The 20,648-nt window shown below is 42.6% G+C and overlaps 1 protein-coding gene across 3 annotated transcripts in view; it reads right to left on the bottom strand.

Moving 5' to 3' along the window:
- itsn2b (intersectin 2b) overlaps window positions 1–20,648 on the bottom strand; it is a 33,365-nt gene that overhangs the window by 7,702 nt on the left and 5,015 nt on the right. For 2 of the 3 annotated variants that reach the window (XM_031314045.2, XM_031314044.2), the window contains exons 2-27: window positions 17,105–17,180; window positions 16,072–16,164; window positions 15,745–15,808; window positions 15,391–15,578; window positions 14,845–15,105; window positions 14,393–14,489; window positions 14,093–14,229; window positions 12,948–13,011; window positions 12,144–12,281; window positions 11,881–11,969; window positions 10,972–11,234; window positions 10,703–10,852; window positions 10,391–10,531; window positions 10,103–10,190; window positions 9,603–9,742; window positions 8,081–8,241; window positions 7,087–7,901; window positions 6,812–6,933; window positions 6,355–6,639; window positions 5,210–5,403; window positions 4,024–4,079; window positions 3,434–3,600; window positions 3,200–3,230; window positions 2,965–3,086; window positions 2,360–2,456; window positions 2,094–2,288 (exon numbers count right to left, since the gene is read on the bottom strand). In XM_031314045.2, coding sequence (XP_031169905.2) covers window positions 2,094–2,288; window positions 2,360–2,456; window positions 2,965–3,086; window positions 3,200–3,230; window positions 3,434–3,600; window positions 4,024–4,079; window positions 5,210–5,403; window positions 6,355–6,639; window positions 6,812–6,933; window positions 7,087–7,901; window positions 8,081–8,241; window positions 9,603–9,742; window positions 10,103–10,190; window positions 10,391–10,531; window positions 10,703–10,852; window positions 10,972–11,234; window positions 11,881–11,969; window positions 12,144–12,281; window positions 12,948–13,011; window positions 14,093–14,229; window positions 14,393–14,489; window positions 14,845–15,105; window positions 15,391–15,578; window positions 15,745–15,808; window positions 16,072–16,164; window positions 17,105–17,111 — 4,165 coding nt within the window. In that variant the 5' untranslated portion in view covers window positions 17,112–17,180. The remainder of the gene's footprint in view (window positions 1–2,093; window positions 2,289–2,359; window positions 2,457–2,964; window positions 3,087–3,199; window positions 3,231–3,433; window positions 3,601–4,023; window positions 4,080–5,209; window positions 5,404–6,354; window positions 6,640–6,811; window positions 6,934–7,086; window positions 7,902–8,080; window positions 8,242–9,602; window positions 9,743–10,102; window positions 10,191–10,390; window positions 10,532–10,702; window positions 10,853–10,971; window positions 11,235–11,880; window positions 11,970–12,143; window positions 12,282–12,947; window positions 13,012–14,092; window positions 14,230–14,392; window positions 14,490–14,844; window positions 15,106–15,390; window positions 15,579–15,744; window positions 15,809–16,071; window positions 16,165–17,104; window positions 17,181–20,648) is intronic. The other variant, XM_031314047.2, reaches the window with a different exon arrangement.

Genomic DNA, 20,648 nt, shown 5'->3' with positions numbered 1-20,648 from the left:
AAATGTTCTGTATATGTTATCAGTTTTGCTAACAGCTCCTATTTATCAGACTGGGAACAGGAGTCACTGTTATGAGAAGCTTGCATAGACTTTCTGACCTGAAGAAAAAGTATCCACAATCCTGACACTAATGACGACTATGTTATAGGGGTGTCACGATTCTCCAAATCCACGATTCGATTTAGACTTTTTTTCAACAGGGATGGCAATGCCACAAATAAGAGCCACTAGATGGCAGAAGGGTACTTACTTTGCAACAACAGTTTGAGTTTCTTAGAGTTTAGAAGGGTGCAATTGAATACACCATTAGTTTACTGAGGTGCACATGAATGCACCATGGAGTCCCGGTCAGAGCCCACATGCTTTATCTACGTTGTTTGTTTACATAACTCACTCATGGGGAATGGAAAATGTTGCAACACCGGTGACTTCAGGGAAGCAGGAGGATTTCCCAGTTTTGTTGTTTCTGCATCTCCAACTCCTGCAGTTTCTGGAAACGTTTTTTTTTTTTTTTTTCATGTTTTTTTCTTCGGATGTGCGCAAGTAGGCGGGGGTGCAGACACAAAAAAATACTGTGGGAATCACCAATCCTGCTTTTGATTTAGATGGTCCAAAGCGAAAGCTAAGTTCGATAGATTTTCGATTTAAAATCAAAATCGTGACACCCCTACTGTTATTTTCACTGTGGTGAACACTATGAGCAGACAGCATGCATTTAGTTTATGCACAGACAGAAACATTCTCTCTCTGATATGAGATGACTCATGACTCAGTTATGGCTTTTAAATGTGAAGGACAAACTGCACGCTTCTGCTTGTACCATTTCCTGTCAAAAGTAAGTTAAACAGAAGGTTTTCAAAAGGCACAAAAAATAAAAAGCCCACTGCAAAATGGTTATAGTTTAAAGCAAAATGTAATGCTACATCTCCAAACATGTTTTTAGTAGAGATCGACTACAAGTTTTATATTTAGCATACTAAAATACGTACACCTTCCTAAACATATTTCTCTGATAAATTTACAAAGTCAAATGTCCACTTCATGCCTTGTTTAAAGCTTTTTTAAGACAAGTGCAGGAGTGCTGGGCTGGAATTTGGACCTTCCATAATTCTTTCTATTATATAGTACGCTATTCATAGTTAGCATAAAGACCAAGGATTAGAAAGTGAGAGTAAATCTTGCACATCATGTCTGAATATAGACACATCTCAGAGGAAAGACAGAGACAAATAGTGGGCTCTGTGTGAGCTAAACTCTCAAAATTGGAGAGTAAGAATGGAAAAACTATGCGTGAATAAGGGAAAAAACTAAAAGGAAAAGAGGTGAAGGGAAAAAGAGGGGGATGCAGCATGAATAAAGGGGGGAAATGAGTGTCTTGTGAAGAGAAACAAAAGGAAAGAAGAGGGACAAGCCACAGAGAGACCCACTATTCCTCTACGTCAGATGCATTTAAGCATCATCAGTTCACAATTGAAACAAGGAGAGAGGAAATCACAGAAGGCACAGAGGCTTTAACAATTCACACAATCAGCATTGAGAGTCATTAGAAAGTTGTTTCAGATACTGAATCATTCACAGGCGACACACACACACACACACACACACACACACACACACACACACACACACACACACACACACACACACACACACACACACACACACACACACACACACACACACACACACACTAGTAGATAGGGAGTCCAGACACTCTGGCCCTTCAGGGCAGTGTGTAATAGTGGGTCTCTCTGTAGGAAGAAGGAAGAGGAGGTGGAGGAGGAAGAGGACTTTCTAACGCCCTAGAAGGAGAAAGAGACAGAAGCCAAGGAATGGAAAGAGGGAGGGAGGAGAAACACAGATTGGGTAGGGAGAGAGGAAGTGGGAAAAACAGGGGAAAATGTGAAATAGTCAGTAAGAAGGAAGGATCTACAGATAAAGAGATGGGTGGATGAAGAAATATCAGTCATGGTAGATGGGTGTTGCATAGATAAACAAAGTATTAGTCAGAGTGGCAACATGGAAGAAGAGCATCTCTGTGTTTTAAACATGCATATGTTCTATGTATAGTCATGTTTAAGGAATGTACTTACACTGCTGGCTGGGGTCACAATCCGCCGTGGTCATCTTAACGTAATTGGTGGGGAACAGACCAGTGACCCCATTAATCTCTCCTTTCCACCAATCAGGGTCGTTTTTGTCAAAAACGTTGATCAGCTGCCCTTTGGAGAAGCTCATCTCGTCGCCGTTGGCGGCTGTGTAGTCGTATATGGCTATCACCTGACAGACTGACAGAAGAACAAGAGTTTACCATACCTTTCTTTATTTTTCTGTGTGTGTGTGTGTGTTTGTGTGTTACCTGGTTGGGGTGCTGGTGTGGACTTGCCGCTGTTGGATCCCAATACTTTGACATGAGAGGCAGGAAACCAGCCCTTCTGACGCTTTTTACCACGGGCCTAGAGTCAGACAACACAAACCAACGTGGAGAATAAGGTTTTAATCAGCAGGAATAACTGGCCAACAATTATCTCTAAATCCTTGAACGTGGAGTTCTCCACCAAAAACCTCAGGTGCAATGGTTTCCAACTTGGGGGTCAGGGCTCATGAAGTAAATCTGACGGGTTGCAACATGATAAAAAGAACCGAAAAGCAGAAAAAAACATTTCAACACAGAATTTCTCATTCTTGCCTCTAATCGTTCACCCCCATGTGAATTGCTTTGACCTCAGGCCACCAAAACTTATTCAAATAAAATATTTTTTTGTTTTGTTTGGTTGAACTGGTCACAACCGATATTCAAAAGGTAAGGGGTGGCAAGTGGACATTGCTTTGTTTTAGTGGAAGACAAGCCAAAAAGGTTGGTTAATGTACAATGTTAACAACAGCTGAGACCCTCTGTGATTATCTGCTGTACAGTATTAAGCACCCACAGAAAATTGCTGAGAACAGCAGTTAATAACTGACCTGCAGTTCTCCGAGCCACCAGCCAGAGGCGTTCTTGCTGAGGATGAGGATGAGCTGGCCATTTTCCAGATTCAGCTGTTCAGGGCGGGTAGAGGGGCAGGCCCTAATCACCTGGGCGATCACTGTGCACACAAGACACAAATGCAACTTTGCAAAATGCAAAACCAGGTATTGTGTTCTTATGTGAGTCAGAGACAGATAGATTAGACAAAAAAAGACAAGACGATGAGCTCACCTGGCTTCTTCTTTGCGGATATACTTAATGTCTGGAAAAAACAAAACAATTATATCCCCATTACAAACCTTTAGAAACACAACACAAAAATATATGGGGAGTGAAGAAAATAACAGGAACGCCTTGCAATATAATGCAATCCAAAAGCACCACAAATATCAAAGCAGTGTTATACAGTAATGGACTGGATACAGATTTTTTCCCTGTATATCGACACATGTTGAGTGTTCTTACATCTGTCTCTTTAGGTTTGACGTAGTTGCTGGGGAAGACGCCTGTGCTGTCGCCTATAGAGCCGTGCCACCACTCTCCCTCTTTCTTGCTCACCAAGATCACATCTCCCTCTCCAAACGTCAGATCACCATGCTCCGGAGACTCATAGGTGTACAACGCCGTGTATTCTGGAAAGGAAAAAATATATGAACATAAATGAACAGCAAATAGCTAAGGCTCCAGCTTATACAAGACCTGTTGCTCAGTGACGCTGAACTCCAACAAGACAACAAGATTTCTGACACATTATCCAAGATAATATTGTTATATACATTCATTGCAGAATCAGCCATTTAGGTAGGCTGGACCTGCCATTTTAAGACATCTCGTGATGACTTTTTCTAGATTTTGAAGGAAATGCAGAGTTCATTGTAAACTTGAGACACAACACATAATTCAGCTGTGTGATCATCATACAATAAACCACCTGAAATCCATCATAAAATGTTAAGATACGGGCCAGACAAACAGCAACACATTAATGTATGGTGTGTGTAATGTATGATGATCAAATGTTAACTTAACAACCTTAAACAGATATGTTACTGTACCTTCAAGCTGCAGACTGTCGCTAGACTCCGAAGCATCAGCAAGGGAGCTCTTCATGCTGTTAACACAGAAAGACTACATTACCATACTTATTCATGCATTCTACCCACCTATTCATCCATCATCCAACCATCCTCCAATGCGTATCTGGATCACAGAAGTACCAAAACATTTCCCCCCCAGCCACATCCTCCAGCTCCTCCTGGGGGATGCAAGGCATTCTTAAGCCAGATGGGGATATCAATCCCTGCTTCATGGTCTGTCTGCCCTGGGGTCTATGAGTTGGAATACCTGGAGTCATGCTTCTCAAAAGGCCCGACACACTTTAACCGGCTCCTTTTAATACAAAAGGAGCATGGGTTCTACTCTGGGCTCCTCAACCTGCAATCTCATTCTTTGGTTTATTAGCCAAACCTCATAATCAGAGGAGAATGTGAATGGATTGACTGGTATATCAGGAGCCTTACTTTCAGACTCAGCTTCCTCTTGACCACACGGTCTGGCAACATGCCAGCTGGAACCATACAGCATATGTGCAAATGTATGATTTGGAAGTGTGTGTGACTGTCTTAACACAGCAGATTCCTTATCACAAAGGAGGGAAAAAGTCATTTCTACTGGAAATACATGATTTACTGGAGTAGTTACCACACCTTTAGACTCCCTTACTGACACAGACATTATAATGTGGGTGATGCATGTTTTCACTGATTTACCTGCAGATATGGCCACAAAATATGTTGGTATGGAAAGTGGACAGGTATGTCCTTCAGGCTACTGCGTTTATGTGCATGTTTTTGTTTTTCTTAAGTAGCATGAAGGGACTATAACTACATTTCGTTGTACAACCCTGTGCTGTACAATGACACTAACTTAACCTTAAACCTTGGATGTTTACAAATGAAATATGACAGAGTTCACTATGGGCTACAACTTGAGCACTGTGTTTTTAGCCTATATTTGTATACATTTTTGGAAAATTGGCACCATTAAAAGTATATAAATTGTAGCTGTTAGCAGTTCCTGTTTGCGATGTAACCATGGATGTTGACTTTGACATTTAGGTCTTCAGAAAAGGCTACAAGAGAAATTTAAAATGTGAAAATGTTGATATTTTTCCAAAGAAACAAAATCAGTCCTCCCACTAGTTAAATTATGGGGAACAAATATGTGTGAATGAAGACTCACTCTGAACTCTCTTCTTCTCCCAGCAGTGTCACATATGTTTTGGGGAACCAGCCCCGTTCACTGTTCAGCTCTCCCAACCACCAGTTCTCCTGCTGCTCCAACACCTGAATGACATCGTCTTTATTGAAGTTCAGATGGTTTTCTGTCTTTGCTGTCCATGAACACAGGGCCTGGGCCAACAGGTTACCCACCACCTGCAGGCAGAGGAACCGAGAGATAGACAGCACAGTGAGTATTGGAGCATTTCTATATGTCCAGACGACAATCATCCTGTGATAATTAAAGGGGAATAGCTGGTACAGCAGTAAAAGGACCTGTTGTATAACTGGGCATTCACACAGCCTGGGTCGGCCGTCAGATGGTGTGGCTTTACATTCATTTTCAATGGGGGTAGTGCGTTTAGACTGCGGCGGGGTTTGCAGCAAAACAAAATGCAGTGGGCCTGTGGTGAAAAGTTGAGGCCGACTCACGGAAACGCAACCCAGTGTCATGCTGTGGTGGCCAATCATGTAACTGCCGATCAGATTTGTCAGACGGTTTTGAGGCGGTAAGAGTTCCATAAAGGAAACAGGAAACATCACTGCCTCTATCGCTACCACAAGAAAGTTTTAAAACTTGAAACACAAGCACTGAACTGCCCAGGAGTTTGTGTAACAGCTGACAACAACGCACAGTCGATCTATCTCGGCCGTCTCTTTTCTTTCGCTCTTTCTCCGTGAAATGAAGCTGCCTTCAAGTGCGGTCGGAAACGTATAAACCATCTGACAGAAAAGAGTTACTGTGAAATATAAAGTCTAGGGCGCCTAGTTAGCTCGCCTGGTGGGGCGGGCGCCCATGTGTGGAGGTTTGCCTCTCAACGCAGCGGCCGCAGGTTCGGCTCCGACCTGCGGCCCTTTGCATGTCGTTCCCCCTTTCTCTCCCCTTTCATGTCTAAGCTGTCCTATACAAATAAAGGCCTAAAATGCCCAAAAAAGAAATCATCTTAAATATAAAGTCTACTTGTGCTATATTCGGGGGTTAAAGAACACAACAGGATGTCACACAAATAGGCTGTTTCAGTAACACCCCCACACCGCCACACAACCCTGTGGCAAATCACCGGATTGCTTATTTTGGTCTGAATGGGCCCTAATGGTACCTCTCACCTGTCCTTGTGTCTCAGAGGGTGCAGGGTTTGGAGAGTGTGTTGGTGTGAAAGCAGACTTTGTTCCTGCTGCCTTGACAGCTTCAAGTGCATTGCAAAGCTGTGACTGAAGCGGCACTTTAGGAACAGCAGCAGCAGCAGCAGCAGCAGCAGCAGCAGCAGCAGCAGTATTATTAGCTGTGTCTGATGGGGCCACTCTCTCGACGTAGCTCTCTGGGAACCAGCCCATCTTCCCTTGTCTGCTGCCGTACAACCAACCCTCCTCCCGCTCTGTCGTCTCATCAACCTGACAGAAGGAGACAGGAAAGTTTGAGAAAGACAAATAGCATCAAAAGTAAAAAAAAAAGAGTGAGGAAGAAGAAAGACATTTGAACATGAGTGGTCTGCTAATCTGAAGAAAAGTTCCATCATTTTCTGTTGCAAGTCAAGCCTTTATGAGACATCTTCTTCAATCTTACCTCGATGATATCATCTGCACTGATGTTGAGCTCTTCATTGTTTCGCGCAGTGAACGGGTAGAGAGCTTTGAAGGATGTGAGAGCCGCTGACTTCCTGTGTTCAGTGGCCCTGGGTTGCCCACCTAAAGCAGCACATCAGGGATCATAATGTAAGCTGAGCTTCAGAAGTGGTTTTAATACACACCACAGGCAGGAAGAGATGACAGAGAAGTATATAAAAATACAAAAAACACGCCGTGTGTGTGTGTGTGTGTGTGTGTGTGTGTGTGTCTTACCCTTCCTCTCCTCCAGTCCTCTCAGCAGAGCCTGAACATCCACCTTCCCTCCTGTACTCAGATGCTGCCGCTGACGAGGTGCCTCTTCCTTCCTCTTTCTCACCTCCTCAGCTTTCCTCTTCTCCTCTTCCTCCTCTTTTCTCTTCCTCATCTCTTCCGCTCTCTTTCTTTCCTCCTCACGCTTCCTCCTATCCTCGTCCTGCTGGTGCTGCTGAAGCTTCGCCCTGTCTTCATCCCTCTTTTTCCTCTCCTCCTCCTCCTCCTCCTCCCTTTTCTTCCTCTCCTCCTCTTCTCGCTTTCTCCTCTCCTCCGAATCTCGGACGGCAGCCACGGCCGCCCGCTGTCGCCTCCTCTCCTCCTCCTCCTTCTCTCTTCTGCGCTCCTCCTCTCTCCGCTCCTCCTCTAACCTCTTCCTCTCCTCCTCCCTCGTGCGTCGCTCCTCCTCTTCTTTCCATCTCTTCTCCTCTTTCTTCCGCTCTTCCTCCAGTTTCCTCCTCTCTTCTTCCAGCTGCCTCCTCTCCTCCTCCAGCTTTCTCCTCTCCTCCTCCTGCCTCCGTCTCTCCGCTTGCTTCTGCCGCTCCTCCTCTTCTCTTTTCTTCCTCTCCTCCACCTCTCTTCTCTTCCGCTCCGCCTCCTCCCTTGCTCTGAGCTCTCGTTCGGCCTGCTCTTTGGCCGCCTGGATGAGAACCTGTCTCTCTCTCTCCTCCTCCTCCCTCTGTCTGGCCTCTTTCTCCTCCTGAAGCCTCCTCTGACGCTCCTCTTCGTCCTTTCTCAGCTTCTCCTGCCACTGGCGATCTTTTTCCATCTTAATACGCCTGGGAGTGGGAAGCAAACGTTATTTAAAAAGGTTGTGTATCAAGGTGAAAGAACACGTTTCTTAACATTTTTGTTTGAATAAACATTCTAGAGTGGGTCAAGACATCCTATTTTTTCCTTTAATATGACACGTCGGATTATTAAGAAATTTAAAAATAAATGTGTGCAAGCCAAATACCTCTGAGCTTCCACCTCCTGTTGTTGTTTCCTCTCCTCTTCCCTCCTCCTCCTCTCCTCTTCTTCCTCCTTCCTTCGACTCAGCTCACGCCGTTTGTCCTCTTTGATGCTCCGTAGTTTCTCAAGTGCTGCCTGCTGTTTTCTCTGGCTCTCTCTCAGTTCCTGATGCAGACAAAACACGGTAACGCTTTATTTGAAGGGGTGTGCATAAGACTGACATGATACCGTCATAGCCATGACATGACACCTGTCATGAACATAAAGGAGTCTCTATGAATGACTGTCACTAAGTGTCATTCGGTAAATGATGACACTTTTAATGGTAAGTTAGCATTGTTTGAGAGGTTTGTGTTATGACAACTTGACATCAACGTTAAGACGTGTTAATATACACACCTTTACTAGCAGAGTGAAAGATATGTGACTGAATTAAAGAATGAGCTGACTAGATAGACATAACAGGCTAAGGACTGAACACACCCAGCATGCACAAACACATATCATGCACATAGGTGCCTAAACATTGAGTATTTGTATGAGGGTGTAAGAGATGGAGAGAAGAAAAAAGAGAGATATATCAAAAGAGCTAAAACAGCACAGAAACAAGATGCCAGAAGGATGGAGAAATATGAAAGGAGCAATGAACAATAGAAAAGAGCAAAAAAAGAGAGAAGGCGGCGAGAACAACAAAGAGACCTAAAGCGAAAACCTTTAGTAGGTAGAAGAGGTTACGTAGGCAGGCCAGCAGACAGAAGACAGCCTAAAGCAAAGAGTCCTCATCACCCACATACTGTAAAGTTGAGGACAAGGGATGAAAGGGAAGAAAGAGGAATAGAGGAAAGGCATCCAGCATGGGAAAAAGGAAAGAAGAAAGAGAAGAAGGAAGAGAAATGCAGAAGAGAGTTACAGAGTTAGAAAGTTAAAGATAACAGGATGAAATCAGTATCAGAAGGTAAGAAAGAAGGTTATGATGGAAAGGAATGATTGGAGGAGAGAAAAGAGGCATCAAGGGCCAAGCTGCAGTAATAAGTATGTACTAATTGTGGAACTTAAAAATTGCAGACTCCAAAAATGTGTTAAACATGTTTGAACTTAAGACATTAAAAACACAAATCTGTTACATATATAAGTGCCATACAATTAAGCAAACGAGATAAAAATATGTAATGAGTTTAGTTTGTAAGGAAAACAATCAGCTCTGTATTAAAGCTTTGTACTGCCAGCACCAACCATTTAAGAAACCATTATATGCCCTGCATCATACTTTGAATCAAGGTATTAATCCTGTTTGTAGTTATTGATACTTATCAAATAACAAGTCTGACTGCTAGAAGTGACATCAATTTAGCTATATAGTTGGATTAGCACCTGCTAATAAGGACGTGTGAGGCAGCAAAAACCAGCAGAGAGGTGTAGTCTCCAAACTGGTTGGAAATTTGAATATGATGAAGATATGATTGAAATGTTTTAACTGATGCAATGTTAAGCTATTCTATTAATGTTACAATGTATTTAATTCTTACCTGCATATCTTTGTTGTACTGGTCCATCTCAGACAGATGGGCAGCGGTCTCTTTCTCCAGCGATTCCAGTTGCTCTCGCAGCTTCACACATGTGCCTTTTCTCTCCGTAACACCCATCTTCAGGGTGGACAAGGTCGACACTACAAACACATGAAATACAGTTAAACAAGCCAGAATCTTCCCAGTGGAGTGCAGCAGGTAGGTCTCTATAATTACATTCTCATTCATATTCTGTATTTGTTTTTCACACTCTGCATATATTAGTAATAACTATATTTTTATGATTTTCACTTTAGTATTTTCAGTTTTGCAGTAGTTTGAGATATATATATATATATATATATATATATATATATTCTGAATTTACTGTGATATACAGTAAGTACCCAATTTGCCCAATGAATCAATCAATGTGTTGTGTTCTTTTATCGAACATCCATCCATCAGTGCTGTAATATGTGTTTTTTCTGAGCTCTGTCATTTCTTCCATCAATACTAACCAGGCAGGTTATTCGCAGACATATTTCTGAGTTTCTCAGTCAGCCTCTTCTGTTCTGGAGTCAGCTGGGACAACTTCCTCTGGAACTCCTGACCAAGAGGAAATGCATCAGAAGCAACAAGAAATGTGTCACTGGAGGAACGTATTTGGGAAAGCATTAATGCATTCTCTCTCAAGAAAGCAATAATCGGACAAATAAATCACAGATAACACAGTAATACCATGAAACACACACACACACACACACACACACACACACACACACACACACACACACACACACACACACCTCAAGCTGTTTCTGCAGGTTGTTAATGTCCTGCTGGCGTGTTTCTTTCCTTTGATTGGTCAGATCCATCTCCGTCTTCTGAAGCTTCTTCTTGTTCTGAAAGTCACGCAGCCGGTCTGAGATCTGACGATGCTTGTTACCCTGAGGTAGTGAGAAACAGAGAGACAGAAACTTTACAAACTCCCCTTCACGTGTTCACGATGGATTAGAGACAGCTGGTCAAACAGAGACAAACACTGTATGACTACAGCACCTCTACATGCGTGAATATGTTGCACTGAAATAAACCCACTGTGTCTCTCCACCACTCACCACAGCCTCCAGCTCCATCTCAAGACTCCTTTTCTTAGCTTTTAATCTGATGATATCATCCTGCTCCTGCTCCTTCTTTATCTGGAGCTCTCCGCGCCGCCTCCTCTCCCACTCCTCCTTCCTCTGACGCTCGAGCTCCCGCTGTGCAGCCTGGAAGGAACCGATACAGGACACTGACGTGTAAATACATGACACTCTGCTGTGACTATAAAGGAGGGAGTGTTCATACATAATTTATACTTGTAAATACAGTATCTACAGTCCCTCACCTCTTTTCTCTCCATCTCCCTCTGTAGCTCTTCTTCTATCTGCCTCTCCACCTCCTTCTGTCGCTCCAGTCTCCTCTCCTCCTCTTTCCTCCTCCGCTCCTCGGCCTCCCGAGCCTCCTTCTCTCTCTTCTCTCGCTCCTCTCGCTCCTTCTGTTCGTGCCGCTCCCTCTCCCTTCTCTCCACCTCCTGCATCGCCAGTCGTCTTTTCTCCAGTTCTGCGTTCCCTCGCTCCAAGTTGGCTTTGAATTTATCCTCGAATGACACTGAATAAAAACAAAAGTTTTGATGAAGGAAAGGTGTACTTTTTCATGATGATTGGGAGTAAGCAGTCAAATCAAAATCTAAATATGTATATCTAAATGTGTTTGGAAAGCAGAATAATGAACATTCCGTTTTGACTGTCAGGCATGCGTATACATTTAAAACTAATTTGTAATTTCAGTAATACTGCCACTGAAAAGTAATCATAGACAAGATTATGAGATTGTAATTGATATTTTGGAGATTTAGGTTTTAAAGAGAATAATTTAGATTTTAAAATAGCATTTAGCTGTGAACTTAATACTTAAAAGCACTTGTTATAACCTTTAATTCTGGCTGTACAACTTGTGACTTAGTGTAAGACGATAGTGTGTACAAACCCAACACCAAAGTTTGCTGCCCTACACTTAGAGTCACTTGGCTGTCTTTGACTGGCTACAGTTTAGGCTGCTGCAAGTGGCCACTCTGTATGCACAACAATATATGCCATTCAATTACAACTTGTTAGCGTGTGTACAAAAAGTTTGACAGGCATAGCCATTAGTTGTACTCAGTGATCCTATCTGATTTCTGGAAATAGACTGAACATAATGCAGCAGTTAAACAAGGCTACGCTCTGTGTTTAGCGTTGGTATTGTGAGTACTGACTGTTGGGTTTGGCTTTCTGCGGAGGTTCTGTGACCAAGTCATCAGTCAGAGCTGCATAGAGAGAAGAGCTGGATCCGTTCACTGCACTCCTGGAACATAGATTTAAAATAACTTGTTGGAATACACACATTATCAAAATATTAAATAAACATATAAATTAATGTAATACACGTGTAATGTACTTACATTTTGAAAACATATCTACTGAACAGGGTATTTGCAAGGTTTTTGTTAAATTGCACCGTGTGTGTGTGCGCACATACCTTTGTGAGGGTGGTACCAGTTCAGTTGGCAGGGTTAGCGGCAGATGTTGGCCACTCTTTGCCATGTCCACGAGATGCATTGCCAGAATAAACTCCTCAGCTTTTAGCTTGCCGTCCTTATCCACATCAGCTAAAGTCCTGCGAGAGAGAGTTGCAAAATGGAGGAGCAAGGTTTATACATGATTTCATACTGACAATGCAGTGCAATGACATAAAGGATAGGAAGGTAAGACAACTAGGAAATATTTGGCACCATTAGAGAGGCTCTTTAAAATGATTACAAATTTCTGTTGATCCGTTTTTTTTTTAAATCACATTTATGTTAGACTGAACTTGCTAGTTAAGGTTAACCACTAAACTCCTCAGCTACTTATGGATTCTGATCTACATTGAAATGTCCAGTCTATAAATTGAGGCACACGTTATGGGGACAATTTGCATATGAAAATATTCATTTTTGGGAGTTAAAACCAAACAAATCACAGCAGAACAGTATAACGATTTACAGTTTAAACTTAGTTGACAATAACCAACTATATTTTTCTTGAATTTTCTGGTAATCAATACTAAGAGCAGCATTGACCTGTAAACAAATATTTCCTTAACAAACAATGTCCTACTGTCATTCCAGCTACAGTGGAATTAATTGTTTTAATGTCTGGCTGCCAAACCTGACTCTGGCTCTTAAACATAACACTGTCACACAATCATAGGACATGCACACACACACACACACACACACACACACACACACACACACACACACACACACACACACACACACACACACACACACACACTCACCAGATGGAAGCTAGCTGTGACTGAGTCAGCATCGTGGTCGCCATGGCACCCCTCACCTGCTGACCTGGCAACAAGAGTGACGCATGTCAGAACACCTGTATAGTACAGATGTACAGAAGAAAGAAAAAGGTCCAGGGTGTGTGTGCGTGTGTGTGTGTGTGTGTGTGTGTGTGTATAAGGACCTGTCCAGTATGTGCCCATTAACTCATTAAACTAAAATCTGGCAGGTGAACAAAGAGGGCGGCTCTGTGCATCATCGCAGCTGGATTACAGTATTTGTTGTGATTCTTTAAGCCCTGTATGTTTTGTGTCTGTTTTGGTATGGCTTACATATCCCTGTCTGTACTTGAACTGTCTGTATGAAACTTTTGTTTTTTCTGTCCATCTTGACCTGACTCCCTGGCAGAAGAGATATTGTATCTCAATGGGACCTTTCTGGTTAAAGCTATAGTGCGTAGTTTCTGTCTCCCCCATGAGGAATTCTAAGTAATGACAACAAAACTGTCGGCGCGTCCACATGATCCAAGCCTTCCGTGATCGTGCTCTGCCCCCACCCGTCCTCCACGCAGTTGCTAGTAGCCAAGGAGGACACGAAGGATTAAAAAAAACATGATGGACTCTTCAAAAGAGAGAAGAGTCCATCTTTGCTCGAGTTTCTGCTCTTGAAAGTCGCCAGATGACATCTTCTGAACATAGCCATACTGAGAAATACAGGTCCAGCAAGGCTTGCAGTAACAGAGTGATAAGGCAAGTGCATCCTTGGCTGAATGTGTGTGTGTGTGTGTGTGTGTGTGTGTGTCACGTGTTGTCTGTGAATAAATCAGGATCTGAAACAACTTTCTAATGACTCTTAATGCTGATTCTGTGAGTTGCTAAAGCCTCTGTGCCTTCTATGATTTCCTCTCTCCTTGTTTGGTGTGTGTGTGTGTGTGTGTTGAAAAAACTGGCCCTGTGTTTGAACACACCCACAGCCTCCACTTCCTTAGAGTTGGTTAAGACTTTGCACACATAGAAAGAAAGGAGGAAACCGTTATGAAATCATCAGTGACTGTTGTTCATGACCATCCACGTCTGCATTCCAGGCAAAGCTTGGTTTTGTCGACCACCACACTGCTCACAAACATATACACACACACACTTCGTACCACTGAGGTATCCTGTCATTTGTTTATCCAAGCTGTTGAACTGCTGTCTGTATTTGAGTCTGGAGGCATGTGGCACAGCCCAGTCGCTGGGAACTGTAGCAATGGGGGACATCACAGAGGGGGATGAGGAAGCGGAGCTAAAAGACAAACGGAGGCAAAACAAAAACACAAGCTGAATGCACCAAACTTCAGGAAGCCAGGCGTGTTTTGCACTTCAGAAAGGCTGACAAGATAAATGAGGCGCTGATTGTGTAAAAGGGGAAATTGCTTTGTCCTTCCGAATTTCGTTGTGTGTGCTACCTGATAGATCCTAGGTCCAGCAGCGATGAGGCCTTGTTCATACCAGAAGAGGAGAATCCTAGCGGAGAGGAGTAGGGGGATGCAGAGCGAGGTACGCCTGACAATACAAAGCCAACACATGTATCCATTACATACTTTTTCTATAATTATCTGCAATATTATGATGAAATTTTATGGAAGCCATTAACCACAAACATAAAATCTTGATTTTTTCCCTCAGAAATATTTCATTATCTGCACTCTGCACACATTTATAATACTTACTCTCAGAGCAGGGCATTGTGAGAAAATAAGCAACTTGCAAGTGATAATCAAAGGACAGATGAATGTGTTTACTCATACAGGAGACCCTCCTGATGACACAGTGACAGATACACAATACTACAGCAGAGGGGGAAAAAAAAAGAGGAGATGAAACGTTAGAAAAAGTTAGAAATGAAAATTCCCTGTACCAGTAGCCAAAGCTCCAGGTGGAAGTGGATGGAGAATTCCAATGGTGCCGTTTGGCAGTGTGGCGTTTCCCACGGTGGGCATCAGGGGCCTGGAGGCGGTGGAGGCCATTAGAGGGCTCAGTCCTGTTGCAGTAGGAACCAAAGTGGAGAAGCCTGTCATTGGTGTCAAAGGTGAGAGTCCAGGGGTTGCCATGGAGATAGGGTTCAACATGGCAATGTTTGTCCCGGGCATCAGGGACATGTTTGGCACAGAAGCCATACCTAGGACACACAATAGGTAACCCAGTCAGATGACACAGCAGTCAATATATGCATGTGCACAAACATGTATGGAGATCATTCAGATACACTTTAGGTTAGCTTGTCAATAGTTGTTAAAATCCCCAAATGAGTTTTTTTTTTTTTTATATTGCATTTACATCTTTTAATCAACACGTCTTTTTGTGTTTAAGGCTGTGACTGTTTAAGCAAAAGACACACTTTGAATGGTTACGTTCCTCGCTAACTAACATTCACATACAGCATATAATAATAATAATACTGTACCATAGGCTGGGCTGGTCAGAGCTATGGTGGGGTTACTGAGGCTGGGAGCAGGCACTGGGGGCTGCTTCATGATAATTGGCAGTGCTGAGGGAAGCGGTGCACCCTGGAGTTTTAACTTTATGAGCTTCATAGCGATGGAAAACTCCAACCTATCCATCTTCCCATCTTTATTCATGTCAGCCAGAGCCCTGAGAGACAGAGGGGAAACAGAGATTCATCAAAGAGTGTTACACTGTAAGATCTAGTGTTTCAAGCATAGATTTCAGTGAAAACTTCCAGAGAACCCATCGCTCAACAATCTGAGCGTGAGCGTGAGCGTGAGTGTGTGTGTGTGTGTGTGTGTGTGTTTCTCACCATATCTCAGCCAAAACTGAAGCAGGCAGTCCTGATTGGAGGAGAAACTTCCTTGCCTGTTCCCCTACAGAAAGAAACCGAAAGGAAAGAAACAGAGAAAACAAAAACATGAGATTTTCATGCATGCAAAACCGAAAAATGTGTCTACATTCAATACATTACTATCAGATACTATTTCTGTGCCTATAATTGCCTGATCACCTGAGCCTGTCAACCTACTTATACTTACATGTGCCTGTGTATTATAGTGATGCTAGTGCTGTGCTTTAATTGTACAGAGTGATGCACAAATAGTCTGTGCGATGATGCGTGTGTTAGTGTGTGTACCTGACACATAGCCCATCGATGGGGAGAGAGTGTCAAACTTCTGATCATGTTTGACCCTCTCCTCAGGAGTGATCGCCCATACACTTGGACCACCTAGAGAGAAAAAAAAATGAAGAAATTCCGAAGCGTGAAGCACCAAACATGGGACATAGCTATCATCATTAGATAAAGAGAATGTCAGCCTAGTCACATTGGTCTGTTAGCAGAGTTATCTAACTCTACTGATATAAGAAGATATGGTTTTATATCAGTACATATATCTCCTATGAGGGATATCTGGGGTCTAATCAGCAAACCTGCTCCTTGAACAGGCCCACAGCTGTTTTACCTTCTCACTGTTTAAATAAATCACACAAGTGTACATTACACACACAAACACACACACGCGTGAGCAAAGCAAATGAGCATACACTTTTCACACACAGATAAAATGAGAGAGAACCTCGAGGCCAGGCTCAGTGGCAGTCAGGCGTTGGGAATGCACTGATATTGACAAAGTGATAATGAAGCGCACTGTTACTGTGTCACTTTGTTCAGACAGGAGGGCAGAACAACACTTTCACTGAGGCCGACATCATCACACATCAGTTTTTTACTCCGAAGTCCATCAGCAGACACAATGAATGGACAGTTCCCTTCATCATAACAAAACATACACAGTACTGTAACTTTAGTCCTGTGACTGGCACCATAAACAAAGTTGGTGTCAGAATATGGAAAGAAATGGACTTTATAATGACCAAAGAGCACAACAAATGTACAGCTGGTGCAGAGGACAGTGGAGCTTTTAAGATTAAAACCTCACTCGTACAAACAGTAAGAGACAAATGATTACGACAGTGTGTGTTCAGACAGATGTATGTGCAGCCACACACACACACACACACACACACACACACACACACACCGAATTGGGAATTATTACTAGAACTATCACTGTGTTGGCCTCAGCAGATCTGCAGAGCCGAAAAACAACCCCCCCCACACACACACACACACACACACACACACACACACACACACACGGTCTTACCATTCATTTTTGCAGGTGGGAGAGAGGCACAGAGGGGGAACTCCCGTCGGCGTCCTCAGCTACTGCTCGAGGCCATCTGCAAAACACACACAGTCACAGCCCAGTCATCAGTCAATACTGCAGCTAAGACAGGGCAGTGGTGCCACTGAGAGGAGGGAGAGAAAAAAGGCAGAGAGATTCTGGTCAGTCAGCAGAGTCAAACAGGGCTCCTCCTGTTCTCTTCAGTCAGGAGCACTCTGGCCACGTCCCAAAGCTTTTTAACTACTGGGACATGTTCCAATATACTATCCACACAGACCATGGTAGTGGCCAGACACCAATACTACACAAGCTAGAGCGATAAACCCTCATGAGAAAGCATTTACACTCACTGTCGTGTCCAGCAATATATAAACCCCTGTTCAGTACTATGTTGGACTAGTTCAAAAAAGACCTTTAGTGTGCTGGTGTTAAGCAGACAGCGTTCAGAAACTGGTCGTTTTACCTCATAACAGTATAGTAATGATAAATGTTGTACACATGTAAACATTTTTGAAGAAGAGTTTTGTGTTGTCATTTGTTCATTGTAAAGCTTTGAGATTGCCAACTAAAAGTTTACAGCCATGCTAGTAGCTCTGTCTGACTGCTAAATGCAGCAAAACATCAGCGTGCTAACATGCTCACAATGCTAACATAATGACGATAAGCAGGTATGTTTACCATGTTCACCATTTTATTTGAGTGTGTTAAAGCACGCTAACATCTGCAAAGTTCAGCTGATGCTGATGGAAATGTCGGAATGGCTTTGCAGGTTTTTGGTCATAAATAAAACAAATGGTCAAATTAACATTTTATCCTGATGATGGCACTATATGAAAAGGCAGAGGATCATCAAAAGTATTATAATTTCTTGATGAAATGTCATGGCAATCCATCCAATAGTTGAGAAATCCCACTCAAACTGCTCGAGGAAAAGTCAGAGGATCATCGAAGTCATTAGGATTCATCCTCTGGAGACATGAATGTCTGTCAAACATAAAATGGGTATCCATCCAGCTATTGTTGAGATGTTTCAGTCTGAACCAAAGAGGAAAAACAGACTGACCAACCGACCGACTTTGCCATCAAAGAAACCATTTCCCTACCGTTTCACCAATTTCAAACCTGCTTTTCTGTCACCCACGCCTTTCTTTGTTTTCTATGCAAGTATTATGGTTTAATCCCACTCTTGTTGAGTCAAGCACATGCAAAGCAAGTGTGGGAATGCAGCTGCTGTCGCATGAACCTGTTTTATGTAGCAGGAGGGCCCCTTTCTTCTGCAAGGTTAGCTATGCTTTGTAAGTTTTAGGTGATAAGTGACTACATTTACGGTAGAGATGTCTGTCCCCATTATCTTTAACAAATGTCAGTTTACTACAGTAAAGACTTCTCAGCAGTGTAGTTAGATGACAGAGACAGCTAACTAATCAGAACTAGAGAACTTTACTGATTTACTATTTTGAATCTTTGTATATTTTTTGTCATTAGTAATTAGACCCCGTTTTCTGTCACTGTGTTGTTGTTGTTTTCTTACATTGCTTGGAATATTTAGGATAAAGTTTGTGGTAGCTCCTAGCATGGTAAATGTACTAGACTATGTATCCACAGACTAAATGTACCATATATGGGCTCTGTGTTGACAAAAGACCAATGACTTGTATAATGTTTGGTTTGCCAGCATGTTTACAGGTCTCATCTGTGACTGCAGGGCTGTTCCACCTGTTGAAACAGTCAACTCACAAAACTTTTTACTGTGGGATGGAAAGTGTGAACTTTTGCTTCAATACAGGACATACTGTATAACAGAAGACCATATGTACTATGAGGATTACATTTTAAGCATTCATTTTGAATGTAGTGAATATCTAACATCAAATACTGAATCATCATGTTGGTTTTGTAACTTCATTACTGGCGTGCTGAACACCTGCTTCCTCCATGACTATCTCTATCCCATCAGCCAGTCAGACTCACATGATGTAGTCGGAGGAGGAAAGACATTCCAGACTTTCCTCTCAACACCTCCTGCCCAGTAACCCAGACACAAGCATTTCCTCATCTGACGTCAGTTAACAGGAAGTGATCATGGATTTTGGCAGAGGGACAGCTTTGATGTCCCAGAAAATAAGAGCTAGGGTTGGACCTGGGACAGTACAAGAATTATGGATCGACGGGTGATTTTTAGGAAGCTAAATAACTGATCGCTAAAGGAGAACATGAATGAGATAAGAGAGAAATAGAGGGAGAGAAAAACAGAATGAGAGGGATCGTGTGTAGCTTTTGTGAACGCGGTCTGACCGATGCTCTTCCAAGGGCAGAGAACAGCACGGGAGGGTTAATCTACTGCCTGCCCTCTGTCGCTCTCCCTCTCTCCTTCACTCCTCCTGGGTCAAATCCTCCTGTACTTCATCCTCACACTTTCAGTTTTTGCCTCATTCTCTTTCATTCTGCCCTTGTTCTTCATATGCAGTCTTTATTAAATACTGGAATATGAGTGTGAACATATGGAGACTTCTCTTAATAAGAATGTAGTCAGTAGTAGGTCATGTACTTTGCAGCAGTCCCAACACAGATACAACAAGAATGCATTATTTGCAGTAGAAAAACAAAGAAGTCAGGTAGAGTAAGTAGACTGATTACTTAACTATTTGGAAAAAATGCCACAGCCTTGAACTCATTTAACACATTATTTTGGCCTAAGACAATTTTCTGCACTACTGACTGACCAGTTTAATTGTGTATGTACTAAATATAAACACACATTTTCAGCAAAAGATCCACAGCATTTAGTCATCAAAGAGTTGAAGCAAAATTGTTTTACACTTTCTTTTACTTAAATAATAAACATGTTAATCTCAACAGTTGCCTGACATCTCAGGTGTTGCATAGTACAGTGGTGGAGACAGTGGCATTTGCTAGACAAACCACTGTATCGAGTCCTAACAGTTTCAAGCACTTTTTTTGCATATTGGCCAACATACGTATACGCCAACACAACATATGATTGATAAGCTAACATCAGCCAAACAGAATCAGCCATTCAGTATTGGTCAGGCTCTAGAGTGTACCCTCTGGTAATGCAACACTGTAGGAATTATAATGAATAAGTGAAAGATAGCTGTCTGCTTTAAGGTTTACTGTTTCCAGAGTGACTTTTCTTACTGTACGCCTGCCTGACCAACTGACCGACTGAACGAAGGACTTGGCTGGCACAAGTGACTGACTTCAGTGGTAGACTCAGCTTTGCAAAATCTCATGCAAATCCTTTCTAGAAACTAACTTCAGCTGTACTTGTCCTGTGATGCAGGGATCTATTAAAAGCCACTAAAAACAAGGTTGGAAAACAGACTCTAGGCTACAGGAAAGCGGCTGTGAATGAAAGCCTGATGCACTGTTTTGATAGTGTTACAGTCGGCACCATAGAGAGGGAGAAACACAAGTAATACATTTACAGATTACACAAAGTTTTAATATAACTTTCAAACCACTTTGTGTAGTCTGGACATTACATCCTTGTAATGAATAG

Source organism: Sander lucioperca, chromosome 3 (assembly GCF_008315115.2).
Source record: "Sander lucioperca isolate FBNREF2018 chromosome 3, SLUC_FBN_1.2, whole genome shotgun sequence".
Classification (NCBI taxonomy): domain Eukaryota; kingdom Metazoa; phylum Chordata; class Actinopteri; order Perciformes; family Percidae; genus Sander; species Sander lucioperca.
Note: the sequence above shows the minus strand (reverse complement) of the source record. Positions and strands in the feature narration are given on the sequence as shown.